This window comes from Grammomys surdaster, unplaced genomic scaffold (genome assembly GCF_004785775.1).
Source record: "Grammomys surdaster isolate TR1022 unplaced genomic scaffold, NIH_TR_1.0 126546, whole genome shotgun sequence".
NCBI lineage: Eukaryota > Metazoa > Chordata > Mammalia > Rodentia > Muridae > Grammomys > Grammomys surdaster.
The window spans coordinates 4,786,346-4,798,775 of NW_021621338.1; the positions used below are offsets into that span (position 1 = coordinate 4,786,346).

General features: G+C 44.3%; 1 protein-coding gene across 1 annotated transcript; it reads right to left on the minus strand.

Moving 5' to 3' along the window:
* Positions 1-5,568: 5,568 nt before the first annotated feature.
* Resp18 (regulated endocrine specific protein 18) lies at positions 5,569-11,955 on the minus strand. Its single transcript, XM_028760599.1, has 6 exons — positions 11,748-11,955; positions 9,224-9,328; positions 7,726-7,858; positions 7,499-7,541; positions 7,277-7,366; positions 5,569-5,728 (listed from the first exon to the last, which is right to left on the minus strand). Exons 1-6 carry the CDS (start codon positions 11,851-11,853, stop codon positions 5,678-5,680), a joined length of 528 nt encoding a protein of 175 aa, XP_028616432.1. The 5' UTR covers positions 11,854-11,955; the 3' UTR covers positions 5,569-5,677.
* Positions 11,956-12,430: the final 475 nt, after the last annotated feature.

Consider the following 12,430-nt stretch of genomic DNA (forward strand, 5'->3'; position numbering starts at 1 on the left):
AGAGAGAGAGAGAGAGAGAGAGAGAGAGAGAGAGAGAGAGAGAGAGAGAGAGGGAGAATAAGGTCTTTATAAAATGAATTAAAAGGGCAAAATGGAAAATCGTTTGGTGGAAAAAAACCAAAATGGTTTAGTGAAAAAACACTCATCTAGACTTCATAGTTATTGGCATTTGGGATGTGTTTGCTCCCTTTTAATATTTATGGTAGACATTATGAAATTCTTCATAAATATTTCAATATGCATCTCTAGGAAATAGGGACACTTTCCTACAATAATATCATTTAGAGCTCAATTCATATTCAACTATCTAGAACTGTTTCCAAAATGTCTTTTTGGCTGTTTGTTCAAAGAGGAGTCAACCAAGGATCAGATCACTATTACATTCAATTATTTTCTTTCTCTTCTTCCTTCTTTGTCGTTGTTGTTTTGTTTGTTTTTGAGACAGGGTTTCTCTGTGTAGTCCTGGCTGTCTTGGAACTTTCTCTGTAGACCAGGCTGACCTCAAACTCAGAAATCTGCCTGCCTCTGCCTCCCAAGTGCTGGGATTAAAGGCCTGAGCCACCACTTCCTGGCTGAATATTATTATGTTCTTAATTCTTTTTAACTTAACATAGATACCCAAAGTCACCCCTCTTCCATTTTTCACATTATCATGTAGAACAGAAAGCAGGTCATTATTTTCTGTGGACTCCTCCTCTTCTCCATTGATGGTTGATCTCCCTGTGTGGCCCCTCTGTGCAGCACACGTGTCCTTGGTATTCCCCTGTGTAAAGTAGACATTATTCTTGACATGCCAATTGGGTTGTATCTTTTTAAATGTAGACAGAATATTGCTTTACTCCAGGAGATGTATAACACCTGGTTATGCTACTACATAGGGATGCTAAAACTGATGAGCAGTCAGAAGCAGAGCCAGGCCCATCTTTTTTTATCTGATGAGCATGAATATGAAATCCGTGGGATAAGTTGGCACCACGGGAACATTCAGTTCCCCACCAACCAGCCACTTTCTATCTAGGTTCGTAGTCCTCCTCTTCCTCTGCTCTGTGTATGAAACTCAGTGGCTCTGACATGCTAGACAAGTTCTATACCCTTGAGATACATCTCTAGTCCCCAGTGGCAACTGACTAAAATATTTCATTCTACTTTGCAGAATGTGTTTTTTCTTTCTTTTCTTTTTCCATTTTTTTGGACATTTATCACCTTTTGGTCATTACCCTGAAATACAATGCCAACTGGAAGTAGAATATAATATATTCTTAACTTTTGCTCTTTACTTACTTGTAGACTAAGGAGTAGTTGAAGTAGTTACCTCAGTAGTGGCTAACGAGTTTTCCTAGAGTATTGTTGTGATTTTTATTTTTTGAACATTTCTATTTATAAATTCAGTGTACATTGTTCACTCACAATAATTACTCTTTTTGATATTCAAATTAGTCTAAAACAAGCCAGTGACAGGCCCTTGAATCAGATTCCAATGTTCTTTGGAAACACCCTATCAATCACTAAACCCACCTTTGTTTTTGTACCAGGTTTTTCTGTTTTATTCTCTCTGCAATATGGAAATAGCCATTCATCTACAGGGCTGTGGTAGCTTTCAGTAAGGGTGACTTTAGAGGCCGGGATCTGGATGCTAGGGGAGATAATGGCAACTGAGGGGCACTGACTCTAGACATTTTCTATGAACAGAGGATATTAAGATAGAACATACACATAAACACACACAAACACACACACATGAACACACACACACATGAACACCCAGATGAACACACCCAGATGAACACACACATGAACACACACATGAACACACACATGAACACACACATGAACACGCACATGAACACGCACATATGAACATACACATGAACACATACATGCACACACATGTACATACATGTGAATACTCCAACCAATATTTAATCATGCTCTTTACTGAGTTCCCCACACTTGCATTTCTTTATTGTTCTGCTGGAAACTCAGGTTCCTGATGACATTAATATAACCACTTGTATGTTTGATACACATCTAATAGTGTACATAGAACAATGCAAATATTACTCTACTAATAAAACAGCGAAGGCTTGGAGAGGTAGGTCAGTGGTTAAGAGCACCTGCTGCACTTGCAGAGAACATGGGTTCAGCTCCCAGCACCCATGAAGAGATTCATAACCATCTGTACTGCCTTCTTCTGACATCTGTGTGTACCAGGCATGCATGTGGTGCACACACATACATACAGGCAAAATATGCATGCACATAAAATAATAAAGCAATGAATACATGTTTTGAGATAGAATCTTACTATGTAGCCTTGGCTGGTATAGAACTCTCTATGCAGATTGGCCTGGAACTCATAGAGATCTTGCCTCTGCCTCCCATGTGCTAGAATGAAAATGTGCAGTACCAAACACACTTAGCCTAAATTTTGCCTTTAAATACAACTTCTAAGGATACATCATCAAAACACTGTGTTTTAGGATTGCTTCAAACATCTCTTTTGGTTGTATTCGTGTAGTTATGATTGGCAATTTGATATATAATTAGAGCTGCTGTTTCAGTTTATTTTTAGTTTCAGGGAAGTGCCTTATATTCTTTATATAATTTTATTTTGAACCTTTTGCAAAACGATGTATTTATTCCCAGAACTCCCCTGGAACAGAAAAGGAGGTGAAAGTTAAGTGTCCACTTATTTACCCATTATTTGATTTCTTTCCTCCCTCTCTTTTTTTTGTGGAAATCATTGGTCAGTATAAGTTGCTTTTCTTCTTCTTCTTCTTCTTCTTCTTCTTCTTCTTCTTCTTCTTCTTCTTCTTCTTCTTCTTCCTCTCCTCCTCCTCCTCCTCCTTCTCCTTCTTCTGATGATGTTATACTTTTTTTAAAAAACTTTATTTTATTTATATGAGTACACTGTAGCTGTCTTCAGACACTCTGGAAGAGGGCATCAGATCCCATCAGATGGTTATGAGCCACCATGTGGTTGCTGGGAATTGAACTCAGGACTTCTGGAAGAGCAATCAGTGCTCTTAACCACTGAGCCATTTCTCCGGCCCGATGTTATACTTTTTTAAAGTAATTGTTCAAATCTTTTCTCTGTGTCTCTCTGTCTTCAATTTCCCTGTTTTGTAAGAACAGCAGCCACTGAAGTTCATTTTCAGAATAAAGTTCATTTTCATGACCACATTTTAACTAATTCAGCTGCAAGAGCCTTACTTACAAATAAAGTCATGTTTGGAGGGTCTGGAAATTAGGATTTGCACATAAGTTTGGAGGAGACAATTTAAATCATTTTAACAGTTGCTGGGTCCGTGAGCTCATCTGGAAGACCTCTCGAGTTGGTATCATCTCTCATTCTCTTTTGGGTTGTTTGTGTTTCAGTCAGGAGCAATCCCTGCTCCTCCTGCTCCTAACCCCACCCTTATTCAGAAGCTCGAGACCTCACCTTGCTATAGCTTGCACTGCCCCTCCTCTTTCAGATGCTCTTAGTGATTCCTGTCTGTCAAGTGTGATCCAAGTAGTGTCACATGGCCCTTTACAACAAAAAATAGGTCTACCTTCTTTTTTAAAGTTTTTGTCTGGAGTGGAATGGTTGGTAGAGGACTGCGATTTGGTTCCCAGCTCCCGCAGTGGTTTGTGACTATCTGTAACTTTAGTTCTAGGAGAGCCAACAGCCTTCTCTGGTCTCTGAAGGCACCAGTCACACATGTGGTGCATATGCATACATGCAGGCAGACACTCACGCACATAAGATAAAAAACACATAAATCTTTAAAAGTTCCCATCCTTTTCACTTATTCAATCTGTCTCACAGTTTCAACTTTCAAATTTCAAAGTTCCAGACTTCCAGAATTCCAAACCTCCACTCCCATGTTTTCTTTCTAACCTTTGCCACTATTTTTTTTTTCTTCTGGAGGTGGAAATCTTAGAAAGACCAGGGTTGGACCACATAGGTCAACTTTGATTTTTAGGATGTGACTGAGAAGGTGTGCTGAGAATGAGGTGCCTGTATGTAAAAGCAATGGCCCATGCGAGAATCTGGATGCATAGGTCCTAGGCAATACAATTAGGACCAAGCTGCTAGGGTGAGTACAGCAAGGGAAGGCAGAGCAAACTGAAGGGCTCGGCAACAATCTGACCACTCTGTTGGCCAGACACATTATTGCTTGGGCTTTTCCCTAGAAAATTACTTACAATCCCCCTAACAGTATTATAAATGAAATATTATTCCCAAAGGGCTCATCAAGGCCTAGAGGAATGTGTAGCACACAATAACCTCAGCAGGAGCTGAGTCAAAAGAGAGGAAGTTAGGTGTGGTAATTTTTGTGCGAGATAATCCTGGAAATCACAATTTAGGACTGGAAAACTCAGTCATATTAAAGATGGGCAATGGTGGAGGATGCCTTCAATCCCAGCACTTGGGAGGCAGAGACAAGAAGATCTCTCAGTTCAAGGCCAGCCTTGTCTACAGAGCAAGTTGCAGGACAACCAAGGTCACACAGAGAAAACCTGCCTAAAAAGAAAGAAAGAAGGAAGGAAGGAAGGAGAGAGAGAGAGAGAGAGAGAGAGAGAGAGAGAGAGAGAGCGAGCGAGCAAGCAAGCAAGCAAGAAAGAAAGAAAGAAAGAAAGAAAGAAAGAAAGAAAGAAAGAGAGAAAGAGAGAAAGAAAGAAAGAAAAGGGTCTATGGTACGAAGCTTGAAGCATGCTGTTGTACAAGTTACCGCCACTGTGGACTGGTGCCCACTGGGTTGAAAGTCACTGGCATCCTCAAGAACACTGACTATGCTTCAGAACTGTCCACAAGGATGGAGGAATCAGATATTTTAACACTAAGCTAGCTAAAGTCCTTCTCATCCCCAGGAGCAGCATGAAGATTATAAAATCCCAGGTCCTTCCAGACAGTCTGAATCACAGAAAGGCACGGTCTATGCATCTCCAGACGAGAAGCAGAGGAGTCCATGGCTTTGGGATGGGAAGATGTTAATGGAGACAGGAACTATTCACTTGCAGAGGTTGGGTGAAAAAGATATGGTCCAGGAGCTAAGGGATGAGATGCCCACTGTATGTGCTCTCTTCAGACACCTGAACAAATCTACACTATCTCAGACTTCATGGGTTTTTAGATTACTAAATACATTCACAGAGGAACCAAATACAATCTCAGGAGCTTAGCTCAATGGTTCTCAACAAATGAAGAAGAAAAGTATAGGAAGGGGTTTGGAAGAGTAGCCATGGTTAATTGATTTGATGGGTACAAGAAACAGATGAATGGAAATAACTGACTAGAGGCAAATATGGATTTTTCCTTCCCCAATACGTAAAAGGCTGGGCATCCAAATCATGCCACATGAATAGGATGTCATTGGAGAATAACATGAATAGGCCGCCATGACAGCTGTGGTCACCTCTTATGCTCTCTATTTCAGAAAAGAAGGGGGTTGGGGGGGGAGGCAGAAGCTAGCCTTTGACCAAGCTTTCAGCGCTGTGCTTTCTCTGTCCCTTCTCTCCCTTGGGAACATCTTGTCAATTCATGTCCCACACACCCTACCTTAAGACAAACTCACAGAAAGCTGTTTGCATAAGTGTCAATTTTAATTATTCATATTTGGGTCATCCAAGAATTGCCCCTTGGAGGGCATTGAGGAGGTTCCCTGGGAAAAGGATCTTATGCAATGAGATCTCAGTCAGCAACAAGGTTGAGGCCCACAGTGGGGAACGGCCCAAAGAAACCCTAAAAGAGAAGAAACCAAGAAATTAAAGTTAGGTTGGAGAGACATTGTGCCTCCTTACCTGCCCTCCTTCCTCAAATAATAATTGCTTGATCTGAGTAAGCCTTCCCCATGGTGACTCAGCTCAAGGGTTGTTAGCCTAAGCCCCTGGCTCCCACATACAGCTCCTCCTCCTTCTGTGATTTTCCATTATACTGGGGGCTGGAGAAGAACGGCAGAACTTCACTCGTGTTCCTGGAACCGACACAGGTGGGTCTCTGTCCTTTAGCTCACATTGTGTTACCCCAGCAACTAATCCAGGTTTAGAAACTCTAGCTGCCATGCTGCAGAAACAGGAGCCTGTTTTCCTGGAAAGTATCAAGGGCTGGGACCCACTTCTCTCAGGCTATCTCTAGATGGAAGGTGTGTATATGGAAAGCAGGAAGGGACAATTATCAGCTCCTTTGCTACTGCCCAAATCCAAGCCTTCCCACATCTCTGGACCAGAATGGGCCTTCTCTCACATCTCCTTGGTTTTCATTCTTGCTCCTCTTACTTTCCATTTACCATCATTGTAATGTTTGTTTGTTGGTTGGTTGGTTGGTTTTTGTTTTTAAAGAAGGGCAGGGTTTTGCTCTGTAGCCTTGAACTCTTAGCCTTGAATTTTGCTACCTCAGCCTCCTGAGTACTAGGGCCACAGGTGTGTACCACCTCGCCTCACATCTAGGGTGGACTTTTAAAAACTAAATGTCCCATTAGGACATTCCTTCTTCAGAATTCCTTCTTTCAGTAGCTCCCCGCCATCCTTGGAATAAAATGTAAAGTGTGCTCTGTGAGCCCCCGCCTGGGCTTCCTTCTTCCTCTGTGCTCATCAATGTCACTGGATGCTCTGCTTCTCTGGAGGGCCAGGCCATTCTTGCCTCTGGACATTTGTGGTTACAGTGCCTTTCCTTTGTGATTTCTTCCAACTGTCACACTCTTGTCTTTCATGTCTTAGCCCTAAACAAGACTTTTCATTATTGATAAGTGTGATGTTTGGAACAGGCCTCGAGAGAGGGCAAGAATCACACAGGGGAGGCTGAGAACTGGGCAGCTTGGGTCCAGTAGCACAGACACAGCACAGCAGGTTGAGGAAGTCGCATAACCAGCCTGTGCCCCAAATTTTCATCTGTAAAAATATTAGACAGGGTGATTTCTAGTCTGGAATCCAAGGAGATGAGCCTTGCCTGGACCATAAAGCAAAGCAAAGCAGCTGGGGTCGAAGCTTTTGCACCCTGCCTTCACTATATACAGGGTTTCTCATATCTAAACTGACGATGCTTCTATTTTTAATTCCTGTTTTAAACTCAAGTCTGATGTGTGATCTTGAAGCTTTTGTCCTTAGGAGTTTGTCATGGCCCAGCCCTCCTCTCTCATCTAGATGTCTAGATAGTAGTTTATAAACAAGCAGGACTACCCTTCGGGCACAAGAGTTTATTGCAATACCCACTCCCTCTTTTGTAGCGGTTCCCTGACCCCACTTAAACACGCCCTTTTGGTTTTAGTCTCCTTGGGAAAACTGAGCCACTCACCTTGGTGGAATGAGTTGTCCCTTGTTTGGTGGCCTTTGGGATTACTTTGGTGGTAAAGCATGGCTCCCTGTTCACCTTGACCGCTGGGCTCTAAGGAGTGGGGTGGGGGGAGGAATCAGGAGTAAGGAAGGAGGACAGATGAGGTGGTCTTAGCATGAAGTCCAAAGGAACCAAGGTCAAGGCTTCACAATTTGGGAAGGTAATTTGAGAAGATAGTCTCACCTTTTGGGGAGATAAGAGTTGAAGTTTCTCCTCTTGCTTGCCCCTAGAAGAGTCAGGGATGACAGGTGGGACCTAGACTTGCCAACCCCTCTCTCCCTTTGCAAGTACAATTATTGGCCCCTTAGAACTGTTCCCTAGTGATGGCTGCTGGAGCTCAGTACTTCTGGTAGCTTCTATGTACAGTTCTAGTACCCTACATAGCAGAGGCCGACCACAGGTTTTCATACCTCACCCCAGTGGTTGCAGGGGGGGAAACCGCCTTCACGTCCTTCCGGCATGCATACGGGGGGTGGAGTCTGCTGAGGTGTTCCACCTTTTTGGTCATTAACTCATAGGCTATGTCATCTGTCCAGAACATGCCTGTAGGGTGAAAGGATTGAGTGAAATGACACCAGGGGCCAGAGTGACCTCTTCCTCAAGTACACGTAAGACCACATTGAATGGAGAAGTTAGAGGGCGTGGTGTGGAAAGGTTGCTGAGCAGAGTTCTGCACATCCTTTTTAATGAGTCTACTGATTCACCTGTTGACACGGATTAAGTAAAGCCAAGGATGGAGAAATGTATCAAAAACAAAATGGAAAACAAAACAAAAAGCCCTCAAACCCCTCCAGCACAGTACACTTAATATCTTACCCTGCATGTGAGTGTGTGCGCGTGGTGTGTGTGTGAGCACGTGCTCATGCTCACCCACACAGGCGTGTATATACCACAGTGTCTTCCTCAATCGATTATTTTCCACCTTATTCTTTTGAGACTGATTTTTTTCCTTGACTTTTCATTTTACTCTGTATATCATTATCAATATCATTGTGTGTGTGTGTACATGGTGTGTGTGTGTGCATGTATATACATGTGCATGTGGTTGTTGGAGGTCAGAGTAAGATGCCTTCATAAAGGGTCTGAAAATTGAAACCAGTTCATCCAGCTCAGTGACAAGTGCCTTTACCCACCGAGCTATCCCGTTGGTTTTTTTGAAACTGGGTCCCTCATTGAATTGATTAGTCTGGACTTTTCTCCAGGGACCTCTGTCTGTGTCTCTACCCTCCGTGCCACCCACACCCCACTGCACTGGTCTCACCGACACACAACACCGCTCCTGTTCTGTGTGAGTGACAGGGATCAAAACTCAAGACCTCATAATTGGATGGCAGACACTTTCCAACTGAGCCGTCTCCCCAGACCTAAGATTTCATATTTCAGACAGATTCCCTGCAGATGACACCATTGTTGCTGGTCTAGGATGCACCTTGAGACTTACTGCTCTAAGGAATCACTTACTGCTGAAGGGATTGGGTATGACAATGTGGACTCGAGGTAGGTTTCCTCTTCTCCCTACATGCATGTGAGAAACTCTATGGAAGGGTCCGCCTTCTACCAAGACTGGATTCTCCCTTCTATCTCTCTCCTCTACTACATAGTTTCCCTGCTTCCTCTACAAAAGCTGAGGTTTGCAGCCGGTCTCTTGGCTGAGCACTTAAGGAATCCCAGCTCTGGAAAAAACAAACAAACAAACAAACCTCAGACCGTGATAGAGGTTGGAACCAGTCCCAACGACTTGTATGCTTCTCTTTCTGGGTGTTCATCAGCCTCTTGTGCCCTTCCACTAAGGTGATAAGAAACCAGAGACATCCAGCAACAGAAATTCTATCCCCTGGCCAATAGTCTTTCACTACTCTCCTCAATATTTGACCAGGACCTCATCTCTGTTCTGCAGCTTTTGCTTACCTTGGGGTACAATCTGGTGGAAAATAAGTTGTAAGTACTGGAACACTGAAGTAATAAGTCCTTGGAACGTCCAGAGCTGCTCCGATCCCACCTGACTCTGACCATCTAAGGGCAAAACAATGCTGTCAGCAAACATCTTGGTCAGAATCACTCCAAATCCCAGCTGAAGAGAAGGCAATATCTTTCCTCCATTGTTAACACAGAGACAGGTCCTTTCCCCCTCTACAAGTTCCTCTTTCTCATTTTCTCTTTCATCACCACTAACCTCTGAACTCCATTTACTCTTCTTATTGTTGCTTGAGATAGGGCCTTTTAAAAATAGTACTAGATGTCCTAGAACTTACTATGTAGACCAGCTGGCCTCTAATGCATGGAGATCTGCCTGCCTCTGCCTCCAAGTGCCGGCATTAATGGCATGCACTAGCATACCTGGCTTCCGTTCACTCTTGGTATCAGTATCTAGCCAAGAACCAAGCACACAGGCAAAAGTATCATGTGAAGATGCAGATGGAAAGACTCCTGGGGAGCTGTCCACATGTGGTGGACAGTCAGATGGACAGGTGGAATACGAAGTGGATGAGCTGCTCCTTGAAAACTTGGAAGGCAGGAGGGATTATGGAAAAGAACTTGAATCCTTAGAAAGAGAAAGTACCATCTCCCCAGGTGTCTTCAAGAGGTTGGGTCTCAGGCTACTCTCCATAGCAAATCTGAAGGGTTTTTTTTTTTGTTTTTTTTGTTTTTTTTTTTTTTCGAGACAGAGTTTCTCTGTGTAGCTCTGACTGTCCTGGAACTCACTCACTCTGTAGACCAGGCTGGCCTCGAACTCAGAAATCCGCCTGCCTCTGCCTCCCAAGTGCTGGGATTAAAGGCGTGTGCCACCGCCGCCCGGCTGTATGTTACTTATAAATATCCTCCTGCGCACTTTATTTTCCATCGCTTTTATTATGTGTGTGTGCACTCACACATGTGTACACATGCACATAAAAATATATGGCATAGCATGAGTCTAGAAATCTGAGACAAATGCCATAGTCAATTCTCTCCTTCTACTATGCGGACCCTAAGGATTCAACTCAAGGTTGTCAGACTTGGTGGCAAGTTTATTTATCTACTGAGTCCTCCTGCTATATATATTCTGTATATTTTAGATAACCTTCTAATTATTTATAGTAGCTAATACATAATGTAAATAGCTGTTTTATGCAGTGCTTGACAATAATGACAGGGGGCTGTCTACACTCGATCTACTCAGTTGGTAGAATTGAGGAGGCAGAGTTCCGTGATGAAGAACGTGAGGGCAGGGAGAGCTGACTGTATTCCTATGTGTAAGGTCTGAGGGTTGGTATTTTTTTCCTGAAACACAGCCTGCTCAACTGTGTGTAAGAGAAGGGCAGGGATGAGGGACAAGTGAGTAGGGTTAAAGAAAAAATCTCCCTGCCTCACTTCAGTTAAAACAAACAAACAAACAAACAACAAAAACCCTGAGTCTTGCTATGTATCTCAGGCCTCAAATCATAGGTCTCCTAAGAATGGACAATTCTCTCCCTCACTCTATTCAGATAGATGCCCAATAGTTTCCTGCCCCTAGAAAGAAGAAGAGGTTCTAGCGTTCTGTTGAAAACGTGAACTTCCAGAGAAGAGGTGATATTCAGTCTGAGACGGTGTCTGAGCGGTAATGTAGGTGTGCGGACACCAGGATTCACAGACTGGCTGGAGCTGTCCGTGGTGCTGAGAAGTAGTCACCGTGGGCGGTACTGAGAGACACCTCGGTATCTGCACTTCGCAACCCACCCTCATTCTACTCCGTCCCCACCCCGCCCTAGTTCTCCCCTCGTTTGACACCAGATCTCCACCCACAGTGCTTTGCGAATCCTTCGCATTGGCTTCCAAACTCAAGAATCCCGCAGGGAGACTGAGCGTCAGACTAGGACTTTGTGCAATGGTCTGCGCAGGTATTCTGAGGCTGCGCAGTTTGTCCCCAACTGTTAGGAAGTGAGTGCGCGCCAGGTCCATCTAGGATGGCGCAGACCAGAGCAGGAGGAAGTAGAATGGTCTCTCTCCAATCTGTTTTACCCCAACCTAGCTTTCCCTACTTCATAAAACCGGACTCCAGCCCCTGGACTCTGCGGGTTTACGACTGAGCCTTGATCTCGTCTCTCAGACCCACCCACCTATTTCCTTAATCAGATAACCAAACACAAGCACTCCCGGTCCTCCACTAAGATTATCTCTTTCCTGGCTCCTCAGAAATGTCCGGCGTATACCGCAGCCACCCCTTGGCTCATCGGTCTTCCCTACTCTTTCCCAACCCCCACCTTTGCCTGGGTCCGCTCCTTCTATGTCTAGACCCTGTACACCAAGTCCCAAGACTGCATCTGTCCCCCTGAAATCCTCTGCGTTTCTCTCTTGTCATCCTAAACGATTTTCCTCCTGAATCTTTTAGCCTTGAAGGCCAGATCCTCTGCCCTCATTGGTCTCTGGCCCTGCCCGCACTCCCCGCCCCCACCCCAAGTTTTCTCCTGACCGTGGGCATTTATGTCGCTGCAACTGCCTGGACGACTGCAAAGCAGAAGGAAGCAGACCAGTAGCTGAAGACCCCCGGAGCCCGCGGGCTTCAACGAACTCTGCATCTTCGCTGGATCTCAGCGCACGGTTCCTCGAGCTAGGTCGTGGTGGAAGTAGCAACAACAGCCAGGGGGTTGTGCCAGGATGTCACTTCACACCCGCTAGCGTCGCGATGAGAGATCTGCAGAGCCCTCCTCTGCAACTCGGCCAATCGCAAGCAGGCTCTGCCTCTGCTGCCGCCTACCCAAGTTGGCCATTCCCTTTGGCTTCTCTCCATTCGACCTTTTGGAATTTTTGCCCCCACCCTCTACACACTTTTACAGACAAGCCTCCATTCTCAGTCGCCAAGGATGGAGAAATTGACTACATACGAGATGAGGGTGGAAATGGAACCAGCTTCATGGGTTTGGTTGTGATATTTAAATAGGAACTGCGAGGGAAGCGTGAACACTCATCACGATGGTTGGTTATTGCTTTTGACCCTCATTTTATCTTCTTCCATTTAAAATCTTTTAGTAACCATGTGGGTTCAACCCGCAAAACATTGAATACCCATCCTTAATTCCTCACAGCCGTTGCGGTTGCCCTAATTCTAACCACTGTACACTTTAAAATAGATCTATTTCAGTAACTAAGTGCCTG